This window comes from Meriones unguiculatus, chromosome 1 (genome assembly GCF_030254825.1).
Source record: "Meriones unguiculatus strain TT.TT164.6M chromosome 1, Bangor_MerUng_6.1, whole genome shotgun sequence".
NCBI classification, from domain to species: domain Eukaryota; kingdom Metazoa; phylum Chordata; class Mammalia; order Rodentia; family Muridae; genus Meriones; species Meriones unguiculatus.
This window is the reverse complement of record NC_083349.1, coordinates 104,695,646-104,714,333: the sequence shown is the minus strand read 5'-3', so window position 1 is coordinate 104,714,333 and position 18,688 is coordinate 104,695,646. Positions and strand designations below refer to the sequence as shown.

General features: G+C 41.2%; 1 protein-coding gene across 3 annotated transcripts in view; it reads left to right on the top strand.

The window, feature by feature from the left end:
- The window catches only part of Slc30a6 (solute carrier family 30 member 6), a 34,804-nt gene extending 16,215 nt beyond the window's left edge, over positions 1-18,589 (top strand). For 2 of the 3 annotated variants that reach the window (XM_021662703.2, XM_021662704.2), the window contains 9 exons: positions 2,932-3,012; positions 4,765-4,800; positions 5,552-5,646; positions 6,750-6,798; positions 7,070-7,189; positions 11,110-11,212; positions 13,184-13,231; positions 14,300-14,368; positions 17,167-18,589. In XM_021662703.2, the coding sequence (XP_021518378.1) occupies positions 2,932-3,012; positions 4,765-4,800; positions 5,552-5,646; positions 6,750-6,798; positions 7,070-7,189; positions 11,110-11,212; positions 13,184-13,231; positions 14,300-14,368; positions 17,167-17,661 (1,096 nt within the window). In that variant the 3' untranslated portion in view covers positions 17,662-18,589. Of the gene's footprint in view, positions 1-2,931; positions 3,013-4,764; positions 4,801-5,551; positions 5,647-6,749; positions 6,799-7,069; positions 7,190-11,109; positions 11,213-13,183; positions 13,232-14,299; positions 14,369-17,166 lie in introns of those variants that run through there. The other variant, XM_060364513.1, reaches the window with a different exon arrangement.
- The last annotated feature ends 99 nt before the right edge of the window (positions 18,590-18,688 follow it).

The following is an 18,688-nucleotide window of genomic DNA, read 5'->3' as shown; positions in this document are numbered from 1 at the left end:
TCAGTAAGTTTTTTAACATTTTTTTAAACGGTAGGCTCTTTAAATTTTTTTATTTTATGTGCATTAATGTTTTGCCTATATGTATATCTGTGTCAGGGTGTCAGATTTTGGTGTTACGTGGAGCTGCCATGTGGGTGCTGGGAATTGAAACCAGGTCCTCTGGAAGAGCAGTCAGTGCTTTCAACCACTGAGCCATCTTTCTAGCCCCTTAAAATGGTGTTTTAATCATAGAAAGTATGAAGGATTTTAACAAATGAATTTTATGTTACTATATTTTCAGTATTTTGTGTTGGTGGAGATAGTAAGACTTTGGATTTAGCAAACTTGGCAGCTTCTCTGTAGTTACAGAAACCACTGAGAGTTGAAAGATGCACTTTTTATATTAGAGGCAGCTCTAATGATGTGTTAGAAAACATGAAGACTTTGAAGATACAAGAAAGCAATTTGAAATACAAAAGAATTGTATCTCAGTAAGGAAAATTTGGGGGGAATAGTTAAAACAGTGTCGCTGTGTAGCCCAGGCTCCCTCATCTGGGCATGAGCCACTATACCGCTCTGTTTTCAGCCAAAGTCCTGGTGTCATATTTTATATTAAGTCTGCAATCTTCCTGAAACTGAGTTCATGTGTGACGTGAGTTATTGGTGAAGGCATGTTTACTTTTGCACGGATCTTCAGCTGTCAAATACCATTCACTGGAGACAAAACTTTCCATTTTCTGCTGCTTTTATGTCATTTTCCCATAAGTCAGACGACTTTATGTATATTGGTTTGGTGTTGGAACAAAGTCTGTGAATGAAGCTGTATGAGGAGAATTCGAGGAGTTTGTGAGAAAACTCCAGAGAAGCAGGGAAAATCTTGTAATCTTGTAATCTCTGATTCTCTGTAAGTCGGGATTGTTCTTGGAATGTGCTTTCATGGCCCTCCCAGGTAGAGCAAATAGGAGCAGGTTTACTTCTGATTACACATCATCTGCTATTATTACTCGGATGATGTTTCCAAGCACAGGTTGCCCTCCTGAGTATTTAAGGCCTAAACTCCTGTGATCGTTGCACATGACTTTGCTTAACCCTCAGAGTTAAATTTTCTGATGTGCAATTGCGTGAGACTTTGACTCGCCTCACTTTTAGGCTCAGCTCTCCCAGGTTCATGCTGCCAACTAGAGAGGTAACAATTTGGTTTTGAGTCTCTTTATTGTTAGCGTTGTTGCATTTGTCTGTCCTATAATACTTCAAAACTGTCTGCTTCCCTTCACTTTTTATATTTACATACATTTTTATGTCAGCTTACTTTTCACACATAGCATTGTTTTATTTACATAATGTTTTAATATTTTTATAACTTAATATTTTTGTTCCCATCTAGCCATGCTAATAAATATATTTTGGTTATTCTTTTAATAATACATAGAATTCTGTTCATTTCACAACATTTCCTTTCTAAACAGCAATGTGCTGAACATCCTTAATTATATTTTTTCCAATTTCTGTGGTTATTTCCATGAGGACTTTTAAGCATTTAAACTTACCCTCTGTGTATATTTACTTTAGAGTATATATTGCAGAAAAACACTGATGATTTCTAACTTAAAGGATACACATTAGAACACAGGCTCATAATTAACAGTACCTGTGTGTAGAAACAGGAGGCAGCATTGATGGGTAAAATTAGGAACTTGGGAGTCAGAGTATCTAAGTACGAGATCTTACTCATCCAGCTACTGTGTCAGTTATTGACTGACTGGATGGGTACTTAGCTGAGTGATTCTGTAGCAGTTTCTTTTCCTATGTAAGTAACTTGGGAGTTACTTTATCTGTTCAGAAACTAAAACAACTTGGGAAAGGAAGGAGTTAGTTTGGCTCATTGTTTCAGAGAGTTCATGTTTCAGTTCATGATCTCTTGGTCATAAGTGGTTGAACACAGCATCATGTAGTGGGGAAGGATAGGAGAAGACAGCTGTTTGTATTATGGAGGACAGAAAGCAGAGAAAAGAGGCATATAGGAAGAGACCAGATCACGATCTAACCCCCAGGGCATGCGTCTCACTGTTCCTTCTAGCTAGGGACCATCTCTTGGCACTGATTACCTTAGAGCCCTCATTTTCTAATTATTTCTGGAAATACCATCACAGTCTCAGAGGTGTGCTTCACTAGTCTTGTAGTGTTTCAATCAAGGTAAGCCATTACAGTACTTAAGAATTAACTGAACTGGGCTTTGGTGGCACATACCTTTAATCCCAATAGTTGAGAGGCAGAGGCAAGTAGATCTCTATGAATTTAAGGCCAGCCTGGTCTACAGAGTGAGTTCCAGGACAGCTAAGCCTGCACAGAGAAACCCTGTCTCAACAAAACAAAACAAAACAAAACAAAACAAAGAATTAATTGAAATATGTTAAGCACTGAATAATGTCCAGTACAAAATGGGTCAATTAAGTGTTAACTGTTGTGATAATATTGTTTCTACAAAAGTAATGGCCATAAATAGTTACATAAATATGTATAATATAGAGAGTGGCATTTTGGTTTTCATTGTGTGTTATCTTTGGGAACTTGTTTAGAGGTTCTTCCAGGGGGTACAGATAGTCTATGCCCTTGACTGAAGAACAGCTCTCCTCTATAGGGGTAAATCATCCTTTTCAAACTGCACAGTTTCCAGAAGGACACACCTGATCAGTAAGGGAAGAAGATACCTGCCCAGCGAGGTAGATTAACCCAGTCAATCCTGACAGTCAGGAAGGTGGCAGATGTCACAGCCAGACATCCTCTTATCCACTGTGTATCACTATTCAGCACCTCTGTAGTCTTATAGTTTGGCTGAAAGTAGGCTGCCCATACTTATACTGACCCAGTGAATAATTAAATGTATTTGTGTTCTAGGAAGACTGGTTCATTAACTGAAGAGTCACAGTATCCTAACTAATTATCTGATTTCAGGTTTGAAAGATTAGAAGTCCTGGCTGTATTTGCTTCTACCGTCTTGGCACAGTTGGGAGCCCTCTTCATACTAAAAGAAAGGTACATTTTTGTATGTATAATGATCAGTCTCACCCATGATGCTTGGATATATGAGACAGTCCAGTGAGACCTACAGTTTGAATAGTGTACAAATTACAATGGACAGTGTTCAAGCTCTGATAGAACAATTTCTTCTTGTTTCAGACCCTTTGTTTTTCTTTTCCACTTCTAAATGATTCCTTTTTTATGTGCATTGGTGTTTTTCCTTCATGTATGTGTTGTGGATATAAACATGTTTTTGTTTTAATCCTCGGTGTGGGGTATGGAACTGATTTAGATTGTCCACAACAGCAAATTATTTGCCTTGTACAGGCTCTGAGAGACGCTCTTTGCCAGATGCAGATAGTTTAATGCTGAGGACTCTGAAGAGGAAATAAAGGCCAGAACCCAGAGAGAGTGTTGAGGGAGCTTCAAGAAAGAAGGCTCCTGATTGCTGTTGATGCAGTTGGATGAGAAGTTGGATATAATCTGAAAGAGGATTGCACTTGCCCTAAGGAATCTGATGGCCCTAACCAGCAGGAAGTAGCTAAAGAGAACTCTGCCACCACTCCTTACTAACATTCTTTCTCTCCTACCTGGTGTTGGGGTGTTGGAAGGGATTGAGATGGAGAAGAGAGAAAAAAGGCATAAGAAACCAAAATAAACTAGTTTTAAAAGATTGACAAGTGGGGCTGGAGAGATGGCTCAGAGGTTAAGAGCACTGACCGCTCTTCCGAAGGTCCTGAGTTCAATTCCCAGCAACCACATGGTGGCTCCCAGCCATCTATATTGAGTTCTGGTGCATAATAAGATCTGGTGTATATATAATAAATAAATAAAATCTTTAAAAAAAAAAAAAAGATTGACAAGTGGCACCCAATGTAAGGCGCCACCTGTAGGTGCTAGTTTTTCAAATGCTACTTCATTTGTGTGTTCCTTAAAGCTTACACCTCCCTTCTAACCCCCCAACTCCAGGTAGGGGAAAAGAAGGTTGTAAGGGAAGGGGGACATAGCCCTCTTTACTTCTTACTGGTGGATAGGGTCGTAGGATTCTTTTGGGGCCAATACCAATATCCTTCGTCAGGAAATCCAAAAGTCCAGGTAACCAGCAAACCAACAAACAGCAAATGCAGTCAGCAGTCAGCAGTCCTCTGTCTCTTCCAAGCCACCATGCCTTCTTCCTCTGGGCTGTCATATATATGTACCCCTCAAAATCCTCAGATTTCAACTAATTCCAGCTGGCAAAGACCATGCTCTACACAAGACAATTAACAAGTGTAGACAAACTAAAATCCTCCACTTGGTATTAAAACAAAAACATGTTTACATATCATAAATCAAAACATCTACAACATGTATGTTCATGTGAGGGTATCAGATCTGTTGGAACTAGAGTTACAGCCAGTTGTGAGCTACCATGTGGCTGCTGGGAATTGAACTCAGGGCCTGTGGAAGAGCAGCCAGTGCTCTAGCTGCTGAGCCATATCTCCAGCCCCTCTTTTCACTTCTTGTTCTTCCTTTGGTAGTACTAACTTCAGTCATGGGTGAATCTGAATGGAAGAGACTCAGCCTGACACGTGTGGGAGGTTTGGTAGAGAAATGTTGAAATTTTACATTGAGAAGATGTGTTAGTCTCCTGGCCTTGTCACCACTAAAGGATTTTTATGAACTCTAGGGTTAATTAATTACATATGTATAATATATAACTATATATTTAATACAGGTTTGTAGTTTTATAATTTGTAGAACTTATTTGATATATTTTTCTTTTAGTGCAGAACGCTTTTTGGAGCAGCCGGAGATACACACGTAAGATGGGTTATTTATTTATTTCTCACAACTCTGGGATCTATCTACTTTTAGGGCAGGCTAAGGACATATTCTACGCTGGCATATCACCAGCCAAAGGTTTTATTTGGGAGAGTAGTTTACTGTTGATTTTTATCCCAATTACTAGTTGCTCCATCATTACTTTGTCCAGCGTCAGAGTTCAGAGTGCAGCCATCTAGCTTATCACTGGTATCTCAGGAAGAAACTCTCCAAACCCCAAGACTCCTTTTCTCCTTCAGCAGTTCCCAGAATCTGTCATGGCACAGGGAGGATTTTGTAATCAGGCTGAGCTCAGCACACTAAACCAGCTCCTTTTCTCTAGTGTTCTATCCTTTCATATTTGGCCCCAAAATCTTTCCTTGCTGCCTTTAGAAAAGACTGTATTTATCACCCACCTGCTTAGCAACTCTGGACCTTACCTGTTAATTCAGGCATGTTGACTGGTCTATAGTGTGTTGTCACAATGTCCATTAACATTTGTATAAATCCACAGTGGTAATTATCTATAGGAGACATAGTTGATGGTAAGAGACCATCCTGTCCTGTGTAAAATGGACAGCAGCAGGCAAGACATGCTCTACATAAGTAGAAAACAGCTAGATTCCAGTTGGCACTGTTACACTGAACCTTCTTCCCTACTGTCCCTTATTCTCTCCACACACTGAAATGACAGATGGGAATTATCAAAAAAAAAAAAAAAAATTAAAAGTGAATGTTTTGTTCTTTCCAGGGGAAGATTATTAGTTGGTACTTTCGTGGCTCTTTCTTTCAACCTGTTCACCATGCTTTCTATTCGGAATAAACCTTTTGCTTATGTCTCTGAAGGTATGATTTCTGTTTGTTTGTTTAAGTTTATAGTTAATTAAACTTTTTTTCTTAGAAAAACTGGTGGGTTTCTTATTAACTGGTAAAGCAATGAAAAATATATACAGCAGAGAAGGAAGAGCTAGCCCAAAGCTTCTCAAGACTTTTTCTTTTTTGGTTTTTTGAGACAGGGTTTTTCTGTGTAGCCTTGGCTGTCCTAGAACTCACTCAGTAGACCAGGCTGGCCTTGAACTCAAAGAGATCTGCTTACCTCTGCCTCCCGAATGCCGATCAAAGGTGTGCGACACCACTGCCCGACTAACTTCTCAAGTCTTCATGTTGAAGATTACACAGTAGTTGATCTCATTAGTCCTAAATAGAAAAGCCAGTGAACTGGCTTTGAACTAAATCATACATAATGAGAAATTACAGGTTTATCTAGGCATGGCAGTGCATGCCTATAATCTCAGAAAGAGGGAAGCTGAGAAGGCAGGATTGTAGTTACTTTGAAGCCACTTTGTGTCACACAATAAACACCTGGCATACTGAGACCCTGCTGCCAACAAAACAAATAAAGTAATCCCAAAGTCTTCACAGGTTCAGGCAGTTTTCCTACTTCGTTGGTGTAAATTGCTGATTGTTTTTAAAACCTTTAGTGTTTTGAAATCTCATTAATCAGCAAAGAACTTAGCTCTTAGCAGATGGAGAAGGGAGTGGGTACACAGTAGTTCCCATGTTGAAACAGAGGACACTGATACATGATGAGCTTTCGGGCTTTGGACTTGAGCACCATGAAGACCACGTGAGAGCTTTCTGAAGTGCTCATTCTTCCATCATGTGGGTCTCAAGGGTCACACTTAGATTATCAGGCTGAGCCATCTTGCCATCCCTAAAACTTTACTTTAAAAGCAGCAGTGATGGTTCAAGTCAACTGTCCATCGAAGTTGGAATTGCTTCAGCCTTATCTCTTTTCATGAGAAAGGAAAAGGCTGTAGATTTGAGAAGTATTGCCCTTTGTCATGTTACATGCTCACTGCCAAACTTATTTTTAAAATGAAAGAACTCATTTTTATAGTGATGGTTTGTTCTTCTATGTAGATAACTTAAGTATTTTCTCCTTAAAGCTGCTAGCACAAGCTGGCTTCAGGAGCATGTTGCAGACCTCAGTCGAAGGTAAGATGCTCTTGAGTTTTCTGATTTTCCTCATTTAACAAGAATTCCCAAGCAGTGCCTTTATCATGAAAGCTTAGATTTGCAGCTGAACTCACGGCATGAGCTGCCCAGCTCAGTTCTCAGCTTCTCTTGGCTTTCTGCTGGATGACACAGAAGACGTCTGTACAGTGGCAGAGCTTTGCTCCCGAGCCCTCTGCTCTCCGAGAAGTAGGCTCACCTCAGCTCTCACCGTACTGTGCGGACTCTAACCAATACTGTTTGTCTTCCATAGTTTGTGTGGGATCATTCCAGGACTCAGCAGCATCTTCCTGCCCCGCATGAATCCATTTGTCCTGATTGATCTTGCCGGGGCGTTTGCTCTGTGCATAACGTACATGCTGATTGAAATTAAGTAAGTATATTGTATTGCTCTCAGATGGGGTTTGATCCTGGGACCTGACTCCAGTGGCATTGACAAGATGGATTGGGGTCAGGCTTCTAGCATTTTTGCTTATGACCTGTATGACTTGGTCAGGTCTTGCTCTCAAGTATTTCCATCCGAAAAATTAAGGGAATCAGGCATTAGTATTTCTCACCACACTTAGAATGAAGACAAGAACATTAATTCCTACTGCTGGCCAGATGAATGAGGCAGAGGCACTAAGAGGGAGAGGCACTAAGCTGCTCTTGCCACGTGGGAGGGTGGGGGTAAGGGGGTAGGCCAGAAGCAACTTAAAAGAAAATTAAAGCGTTTTAAAGTAGACAGTAACCTGCTTTTAGACCAACATTTTACAACTGAATTCTTTGATTAACTTACCTTTAACCAGTTATATATACTGTAATGGCTTTTTAGTTATCATTTCTCCTAAAATGTCACAGGCAGTTATGTTTTTATTTACTGCCTCAGTGAGGATTCCCAAATCCTTTTTTCCACCCAGACTTAGATTGAATTCCAAGGCATTATACCTCCCTAACTCGTAGTGGTGTGTCCTCCCCTAAGCGTACTTGCCAATCTTTGAAACCTTTCTGACATTGTGTCTGGGTGACCGCAGCTGTCAGCTCTCCCAGTGCACAGTGCCGTGCACTGGTTTCTTTCTTACAAATATCTATCTGTGTGTGCTCTGGCGTCTGTGTGTCAGAGGACAGCTCTGGGAGCCTGTGCTCACCTTCCAGGACTTCCTATTGGAGCAGGACTTTTCACATCTGCAGCATGCTCCAGCCTCACTCGCCCATGGGCTTCTGGTGAGCCTCCCGTCTCACTGTGGAAGTACTGGGATTACAGTACTGATGTGGGTCACCACATCCAGTCTGTTATGTGAGCTTTAATGATCCAACTCAGTCATCAGCACTTGAGAGACAAGTGCTCAAACTCACTGAACCATCTCCCAAGCCCTGACATTTGTTGGTTTTGGTTTTGGTTTGCTTTACCAGACAGGGTTTCTCTGTGTAGCCTTGGCTGTCTTGGACTCACTGTGTAGACCAAGCTGACCTCAAACTCAAGAGAGATCTGCCTGCCTCCCAGGGTGCTGGGATTACAGGAGTGTGCCACCCAGTCCGGCTCAATATTTTTTAAAATTGTTTCTTATTTTAACCATTTTACAGCATATAGTTTGGTGACATTAAGTACATTCACATTTTTGTTAAGTATGTTCACATTTTGGTACAGTCATCATTACCATCCATCATCCATCTGTAGAACTTTTCCTTCATCTCTAACTAGAGCTCTGTCCTCATTTAAATAATACCCCCCTATTTCCCATGCAAGCATTCTGCACTCTGCCTCACATTTTAACTACAGTATAAGTACAACGTACAATCATGTTTTTGTGACTGGCTTGTTTCATATAGCAGTGTTTTCACAGTTCATCCATGATGTATATATCTGCATTTCCTTCCTTTTTCAGGCTAAATCCCAGATTTTATTTACCCACCCATCTGCCCGTAAACATTTGAATTGATCCCACCTTTTGGCTGCTGTGAATAATGCCAGTGTGAACTGAAGTGTATAGCTACCCAGTCCAGTCCCTAGTGTCGCTTGGTGATGTCTACACTGAAGTAGACTCATGTGTGCTTTGAGAAATCTCAGTGCTTTCTTTAGTGCCTGCTCTGCCTTCCTCTTTGCTCAGTTTTCCCCAAGGCAAATCTGATTGATCATGAGGAAAATGCAGTCTCACTATTTATTGGCTCCTCTTTGCTCTTTTGCTGTCTCAAATAAAGCCATTGCCATCATCACTGTCATTAAAATTGTTTCTTGGTCTTCTGTCTTCATTCTCATCCATCTCTAGTCAATTTTCTACATTACTGTTTATGTCTTCATCATCTTCCCAAATTACCAGTAGGATTTTCCAGTTTCAAATCCCTCCATTTGTAAAACATTGAAGGTGGTTAGCTTGGGGTCCTGTGTGGTCAGCCCTCTACAAACCTAACCATCCATCACCCGTCTGGACCATAGTGTCAACTTCTGCATCATAGTTTCATCTCCTTGCCCATGTTGCTTTCACTTTCTGGAGTGTCTTCCTCTCATTGTTTTGCTCAGCTCTAAAAGCCCAACTCCTTTTTTTTTTTTTAAATAATGAGTAAGGGTGTTTTGTCAGCATGAATGTCCATTCACTGTGTATGTGCCTGGTGCCCATGGAAGCCAGAAAAGGGCATTGGATATCCTGGGAGTGGAATTGCATATAGTTGTGAGCCACCCTGTGGGTGCTGGTTACAGAACCTGGGTCATCTGGAAAAGCTGCAATTTTTTTAACTGCTGAGCCATCTCTCCATCTCTAGCTTTTCTGAACTACCCCCTACCTTGGGAGCCTCATTACTCACTCAGTAATGTCCTGGACAGACTTGTACTTGATCATTACTATTACTTCATTTATTAGGTTTTTACACTAAGGCCTCAGTAGCCCAGGGTGACCTGGAATTTGCACATAGCCAGGATTGGCCTTTAACTCTGGAACTCTCACCTTCCGAAGGCTGCCGTTACTGTTGCGTGCCATGCCCTTTTTGGGACTTCTTTACCACCCAGAGTGCTTCCCTGTGCTTTCAGTGTGCACTCCTGCTCCTTGAAAGGCAGAAACTGTGTCTTATACCTGTTTCTATTCCAAGTATAGTGGGAAAGTAAAAGTGCTCAGAATCAGCTTGTAGCACTTAGTTAGCATATTGGTCTGTCTTGTTAGGAGAGCTTCAGAATTTGACACATTGATATGATGTAGGCCTTTAGCCATAATGTCACCATAGCATAGTCCTAGGAAACTTGGAAACTTTTTGTTTGTTTATTTTGCTTTTTTAGACAGGGTTTCTCTGTGTGGTCCAGGCTGTTCTAGAACTTGATATATAGACTAAGCTGGCCTTGAACTCAGATCTGCCTGCTGATTGCTGAGATTAAAAGTGTGTGTCACCAGCCCCTGGCTATTTTTGAAGTAGGTTTTTTTGTTTTGTTTTGTTTTTGTTTTTGTTTGGGTTTGGATTTTTTGAGACAGGGTTTCTCTGTGTAGCCTTGGCTGTTCTGGACTTGCTTTGTACTTGAACTCACAATGATCCATCTGCCTCTGCCTTGAAATTTTTTTGTTTTTGTTTTTTTAAGATTTATGTATTTATATATACAGTGTTCTTCCTGCACGTATGCCTGCAGGCCAGAAGAGGGCACCAGATCTCATTATAGATGGTTGTGAGCCACATGTGGTTGTTGGGAATTTAACTCAGGACCTCTGGAAGAGCAGCCAGTGCTCTTAACCTCTGAGCCATCTCTCCAGCCCTCTGGTTTTGAAGTTTTTAATATAAGAATTGCTGAGAGAAAAATGGGTGGAGTCACTAATGCAAAGTCATTTGTCTCAGTATCGGAAGTTATCAGTTGAAGTCTGCAGTCTTTCTGGTGTCAGGTATATTGAAATGAAAAGTAAAGGAAGGCTCGTTTGTTTTTCTTATCATCCCCACTCACACTAATTATTTTTCCACTAAACTTTGACAGGCAAGGGTTCTAAAAGCTTGGGCTAGAGAGATGGCTCAGAGATTAAGAGCACTGGCTACTCTTCCAGAGGTCCTGAGTTCAAATCCCAGCAACCACATGGTGGCTCATAACCATCTATGATGAAATCTGGTGCCCTCTTCTAGTGTGTAGGCTGAACACTGTATATGTAATAAATAAATAAATCTTTAAAAAAAAAAAGCTGACTTTTTCGAGTTTTGCTATCCCCTCCCACACCCTGAACCCTCCAGGTACTCTCTTGACAGTAATAACTATTTGTGCTTGCTTTTAAAAACTGTTTTTTTATCATAAGTTTTTACGTGTTATCAAATTGCATGTTGAACCGTACACTTCAGCTCCTGTTTCCCTTGCAGTAATTACTTTGCTGTGGACACTGCCTCTGCAATAGCCATCGCCCTGATGACGTTTGGCACCATGTACCCCATGAGTGTGTACAGTGGGAAAGTTCTTCTCCAGGTGAGGCTCCTGTGACACTCGGCTCACTCTTTTCTACGTTCCTATTGTGTGCAGCCATGAATTTATGATTGTTCTAGTCATATTTTACATGCAAATAATGTTATTTAAATATTTTTAGATAATTTTTTGGGTACATCTGCACTACCTTATATGCATAGTCTAGTTGCGATTGCTTTTTTGTTTCCTGTCATTGGATCATCACAGTGACAAATGTGGTATTAAAATAAAATAAATAGCCTGGGTGTGGTGATGTACACTTTTATTCCCAGCACTCAGAAAGCAAAGGCAGATGGATTTTTGTGAGTTCAAGGCTAACCTGGTCTAGAAAGTGAGTCCAGGACAACCAAGGCTACACAGAGAAACCCTGTCTTGAGAAACAAAACAAAACAAATACTATAAACAGGTTTCCCAGATCTAGGTGCATGTAAGTCTTGTTCTTCCTTTTGTCTTTTAAGCTCATGCTTTTCCTAGAACTTAGTAATAAAGACAACACAATACTTACATAGTACTATGTCCTAAGTGAAGTGTTACTTGTCAAACCATTTCTTATGGACTTTTGTTAGTTTGTTGGTTGGTTCTTTGTCTTTTTTTTCCACTTTATTTATTTATTTATTCATTCATTTATTTGTGTATAGTTTGGTTTGTTTTGGGGTTTTGTTTTTTGAGACAATATTTCACTATATAACCCAGGCTGGCTGGGAACTCACAGAGATCTGCCTGCCTTTGCCTTTAGTGCTAGGATTAAAGGTGTAAGCCCCATGACCAGCAGCTGTTTTATTTTATGTGTGTGCACCTGAGTACCTGTATGTGCATCCTGTGCAGAGAGAAGTCCTCAGATGTCAGAACAGAGCTCAGATACCCTGAAACTGGGATTAGAGGCAGTTGTGAGCCTTCACATGGGTGCTGGGAACCAAACTGCGGTCCTCAGCAGAAGCAGGAAGTGCTTGTTGTGGTGGTGGTTTTGATTTATTGAGACATGGTCTTTCTTCATTGCCCTGGCTGTCCTGGAACTCACTGTGTAGACCAGGCTAGCATCAGAGTCACAGAGATCCTCCTAAAGATGTGTCTCACCACATCGGGAAGCTCACTGTCAACTGCTGAATTATCCATCAGCCCCTTGGTGGTTGGTTCCTTAAGTCTCACTGGATTCTAGAAAAAGCAGCTTTTTTTCTGATGAGGAAGAGTGTGGTCTGTTCTTCCCTGGAAGGCCCTCCCACTTCACTAGTTTTTGTGTTTTTTTTTTTTAACTTTAATATATTTATTTATTTTTATGTATATGAGTGATCACACACCAGACGAGGGCATCAGATGAACCACTATTGGTTTCTGGGAATTGAACTCAGGACCTCTAGAAGAGCAGCTGGTGCTCTTAATCACTGAACCATCTCTACAGCCTAGTTGTCTTCTTATTCTATTTTTGCTCATAAACAAACAAACAAAAGAGTGTGGGCCAGTTAGTGATGTTGTTTTGCTGAGCCAATGAGACCTCCCAAAATCTTAATGGGACATGTCAAAAATCTAAGGCGGGGTACTGGAGAGATGGCTCAGTGGTTAAGAGCACTGGCCTGCTCCTCTACAAGACCCAGGTTCAATTCCCAGCACTCACATGGCAGCTCACAACTGTCTGTAACTGCAGTTCCAGGGCATCCATCCCACCAGGCATGGATGTGGTCCTTAGATCTGTGCATGGGGGTAAAATTTTTTGGTTTCTTTGAGACAGGATTTCTCTGTGTAGCCTTGGCTGTTCTGGACTCATTTTGTAGACCAGATATCCGCCTGCCTCTACTTCCCCAAGTGCTGGGGTTACAGGCATGTGCCACTGCGCTCAGCTAAAGTAAATAAATCTTAAAAAATAAATAGATAAATCTAGGGCTGGTTTGAAATCCATTTGTGGGTGTTGAGGGGCTTCAAAATCATTATTGCAGAATGATTTTCTCCCCAGGCTCTTCATGTTCTGTTTTCTTTCTCTAGACAACACCACCTCATGTTATTGGCCAGTTGGACAAACTGATCAGAGAGGTAATATGGAATAGTAAATTTCTATCCATCTATCTATTTATTATTTGTACCGTATTCTGCCTGCATGTGTGCCTACACATCAGAAGAAGGCACCAGATCTCATTTTAGAGGGTTGTGAGCCACCATGTGGTTGCTGGGAATTGAACTCAGGACCTCTGGAAGAGCAGACAGTGCTCTTAACCTCTGAGCCATCTCTCCAGCCCCAATAAGTTATTTTTAAATTTATGTTAGGGAAACAAAAGGGTGGGTATGGTGTGTATACTATATTCAACTGTAGAATTTTCTTCTAGGGGATATTTGTGTGTTTTATACTATCAGAGTAGAAACTATAACATGGAGACAAAAATGGAATTTGAGGAGTTGCTCAGTTGAAAAGACAAACTGACTTGAAGTAAATGTAGAAGGTAATGGCCTGAAGACATATCAGCTGAGTAAATGATTTTCCTCGCTCTTTGACTAAAGCCGAAAGTCTACACCTACATGCTAGCACACCCAACTTCTTAGTTCGTAGGTAGCTTTCTTTTGTTAGAAAGTTGCACCTGCTAAAGAAGAACGACCATGGCTTCGGATGTTGACACTGTTGTTGGTTATCAGCATCCCAAGAGCCATGTTTCCAACACAGTTGGCTGCATGTCTCAGATTGAATCCTGGCCCTGAGTGTATCTTTTTTGTCACTGTCCTCATGACTATGTCTGGCCTGGAATTTACCCAGTGGCCTACATTCAAACAGAGGTTTGTTGCAAGAAGATGCAGGCAAAGAAACATGCATGCACACATACGCCCACGCCCTAAAATAGAAACCTGGTTCCACACATGCTTGTCATAAATATGGCTACTTTGTTCAAAACCATACAATGTAGAGCCCTGAGCAGTCTGTGCCTGATTCAGGGGTGGGCCACTGGGTCAGGGCTGAATAAGCAAGAGTTCTCTGACTTCTGCTAACTAATTCATGTCCGTGGTCAGGGTTTACCTGTGTCATTTCCAGGCTTATGGCAAGTCTATAATGTTCTCAGGCTGCACTGCTGTGTCAAATGCAGTAATGATAACCTGTTCTTTGCTTTTGATTAGGTATCTACCTTGGATGGAGTATTAGAAGTCCGAAATGAGCACTTTTGGACCCTTGGATTTGGCTCATTGGTATGTCTTCTACAAGTTAGTTTAGTATAATTTAATCATGATTTTTAAGACTTAAAATAGTATTTCTTTAAATGTTTCATGATGGGGAGTTGGCTCAGTGTTTAAGAGCACTTGCTTTTGCAGAGGACCCAGCACCCACCTGGTAGCTCACAACCATGGTATTAACATCTGTTAACTCCAATCCCAGGGGAAACTTAGCAGGCACCAGACACACAGTACACAAACATAGACTCGGGCAGAGCACTCATATACACAATAATAAGATAAATCTAAGAAAAGGTTTCTTCCACGTTGGGGCTAGAGCGATGGTTCAGTGGTCAAGAGCTCTGGCTGCCCTTTCAGAAGACCTGGGCTCCATTCCCAGCACTCACATGGTGGCTCACCATCAGAACTCCTGTTCCAGGGGATCCGACTCTCTCTGGCCTCATCAGACACCAGGCACACACATGGCGCATACATATCATGCAAGCAAAGCACTCTACACACACCATTCAAATAAGTAAATCTTTAAAATTTTTTGGAAGTTTTGGTTCTTTTTCCTGTTTAATGGCATCTAAAATATTGATGCACGCATTTACTTACTGAAAACTGAAGAGTCCTTTTTTCTTCTTTTATTTTCTTACTTAACCTTGAAACTACTGGGGGGTTTTTGTTATGGATGTGTGGAGAATTGAATCCGGGACCTCATGCCTCATCGTTTTTCCTCTTTAAATACTCTCCTACAACATGTTTTTGTTTGTTTTCTTTTGAGACAGTATCTCATTCCACAGCGTAGGTAGGCTGTTCTTGAACCCACTCTTATAGCCTGGCAAGCCTTTATCCTCAGCCTCCTGAATACTCAGATTCTAGACATGTACCATTACATTTGGATTACATGTCCCTTTTTTTTTTCCCCCCTTTTTAAGACCAGTATGTAGCTATGGCTGTCCTGGAGCTCACTGTGTAGACCAGACCGGCCTCAAATTCGCAGAGATCCACCTGCCTGCACTCCTTAAAAGCCTGGCTTCTGCTGCTTGTCTTTATGCCTTTCTAAATAAAACGAAGAGTGACCAACTTAAGGCAGTCCATATAAACTCATGAGAATCTGAGTGTCGTCTTTCTCCTGACAGCCCCTGTTGGCCTACCCTCCCTCACCCTCTGTCTCTGCTGTGCTGTTTGGATTCTCTCCCCACTTCTTCGTGTGGGCCTTTGTACTAGAAAGGAGCTGTGCCTGGTTAGTTCTGTAAGCTCAGGGCTTCTGCTACTGCAGAGCAGGAGATCTCATTGCAGACCCAGTGTGCTTGCCCATCATTGCACTGTGCCAGGGCCCTTCTGCTTTCAGCTGCCTTTCTCAGATCACTGTCTAAGATTTCCATTCAGTAGCTATCACTTAACCGCTTTGGGGTTTTTAGGTCAGTCGGTGTGTCCGGTACTTCCTTGTGCTTTCTCTTGCACAGTTCTGATCGCTCACAGGTCTTACAGCTTTTGCTTGCAATTTTGTAAGGTAGCATAGCACTTAGTTTTAAACATCTGTTCAAAGGGTTTCAGTTTTGGTGTCATAGTGTCTCAGTTTTTGTGGAAATATTTGGGCATTTCAGAAACTGATGCTATCATTTGTGTGTATGTATGCATGCATGCATACATGTATTGTGGTGCTGGGGACCACACCCAGGGCATTGTATGTGATAGATGAGTACTCAGCCGCAAAGACACACCCCTGGACTCCCCGGTATATATTTTAATGGCTATAGAGTTTTATGTAAATATCTTCAAATTTCTTCATCAGTCCCCTAATGCTCATTTAGATTATTTTCCATTTTACCTGTTTAAATAGGCTGTGATGAGTAGTTTTATGAAATAATTTTTATAGAAACTCATGATTATTCTTCAAGATTAATTTTTAGCCAGGCATGATTGTGTATGCCTTTAATCCCAACAGTCAGGAAGCAGAGGCAGGTGGATTTCTGTGGGTTCAAAGCTAGCCTAGTCTTCATAGCAAGTTCCAGGCCAAACCAAGGCTACACAGAAAGACCTTGTCTCAAAAAAAAAAAAAAAAAAAAAGAAAAAAGAAAAAATTAGTTTTTATAAGTGAGTTTTGTCAATCACAGAATAATCAAATGTTTATGGCTTGTAATGTGGGTTATCAAATGGCCTTGCAGAGCAGCTATACCAACTAACAGTCCCCTGCTGTTCATGTTCATGTGTCTGTAAATGTTGCGGTGAATGTAGAGGTGTAGAGGTGTAGAGGCCTGAGGTTGAGGTCAGGTATCTTCCTTATCACTTCCTAACTCACATATTGAGGCAGGGTCTCTCAGTTGCATCCAGGCTGGTCTCGAACTCACACAGATCCTCCTGCCTCTGCCTCTCAGTGCTGGCACTAAAGGTATGCACCACTACAGCCCGCCTCCTTTTCTACTTTTTGAAATACCATTTAATCATCAGCTTTGGGTCAGATGAAGTTGTCTTTTCAAATCTTCAACAGCTGCAATGAAATCCTAGCTTTTCTGCATGCTCTACCTTCCCCAGTGCTGGGATCTCAGGACACCCTCTGTGCCTGGTTTCTGCAGTGCTGGGATCAAACCCAGGGCCCCCACATGACCCTGTCAACTGTAGGGCTTCCCTAGTCCATCTTTTCAAGGGTCACAAATCATTTCATTAACTTTTTACATTGATAAGTACCAGTAGTAAATAAGCAGGATGCTGTGTTGTTGTTGTATTTTTTTTTTAAGAAAAATACTTAGTACTAATCAAATAATAAATAAAACAAAATTCTCAGCATTATAATTTTAAGCAGTCTTTTATGATTCTTCCCCTTTTAGGCTGGATCAGTGCATGTAAGAATTCGACGAGATGCAAATGAACAAATGGTTCTTGCTCATGTGACCAACAGACTGTACACACTTGTGTCTACTCTGACTGTTCAGATTTTCAAAGATGATTGGAACAGGCCTGCCTTACTCTCTGGGCCTGTTGCGCCCAATGTCCTAAACTTCTCAGACCATCACATAATCCCAATGCCTCTCTTGAAGAACACTGATGATATGACCCCTGTCACATCAACACCGGCCAAACCCAGCAGCCCACCTCCAGAGTTTGCATTTAATACGCCTGGGAAAAACGTGAGCCCAGTTATTCTTCTGAACACACAGATGAGGCCGTATGGTTTAGGTGTTAATCGTGGAACACCATACAGCAGTGTGCTCAGCCAAGGACTTCCAGTTCCAGGAGTTGGAGCAGGCCAGGGATTGAGGCCAGCCTTTCCACATATACCAAGTAGGTATGGAAACAACAGGACTGGGCAGCCAAGACCTTGAAGGACTCTGACTTATTTTCATGGGGAATATCGACTCCTTGGCTTCCACTGTATTTAGTAATCCAACCTGCATTGACTGTTCAACCACTTAAGTGTCAGATTGTTGTAGGCTTGTTCGTATTTCATGAAACCTATAAACTATATTTTTGTAAAATGTCCTTGTGGCAGTGAGGTCTTTGAAAATGTCCCGGGTGTTAAGTAAGCCTTCTTCAGGAAGTTTGAATGTCAGCTGCTTTGTAGCCGCCAACAGCGTGGTATGACCTGGTCTCTACAGGAAAGCCATGTGTTGGATGGATCAGTGTCTTACTGAGAATTTTCAATTCCTTCAGTGGCATTTATAAACATGTTTCATGTTAGGGTGCCCATCTTAGGAAATGAAACTATAGGTGTCCATTTGAAAAGTAAGCGTCTCTTTTATAGCTTTTCTAAGCTTACTTGCTACATTTTTTTAGGTCCTCCTAAATCATTTGTTAAATAAAAAGTAAAAGTTTCTATAAGAAATTGTGAGACATATTCTACTACATAGCACAATTTAATTCTTATTACTAGTCTTTTGAAATGGGGCTTTGCTGCGTAGAACAGGCTGGCTTCAGACCCATAATCTTGCCTCAGTCTTCCAAGTGCAAATACCAAGCCTTTGGTAAAATGGAATGAGGTTTTAAAATTCCAGTTTCCTTTGTTTGGGGGGAAGGGAGGGTTGTTTTATGTTGTTTCAGGTTTTTTTGTGTGTTTTTGTTGTTATCATTTTTTTGGTTGGTTGGTTGGTTGGTTGGTGTTTGTTTTGGTGTTTTGTTTTTCAAGACAGGGTTTCTCTGTGTAACAGCCCTGACTGTCCTGGATTCACTCTGTAGACCAGACTGGCCTAGAACTCAAGAGAGTTCCGCCCTCGTTTGCCTCCTGAGTGCTGGGATTAAAGGTGTGCTTCTCCATGTCTGGCCCCAAATCTCAGTTTTCTATGTTACATTTAGTCAATTGTCCATTGACCTTCAATAGCCATACTTTTGGTTTTGACTGAGTATATTTATTAA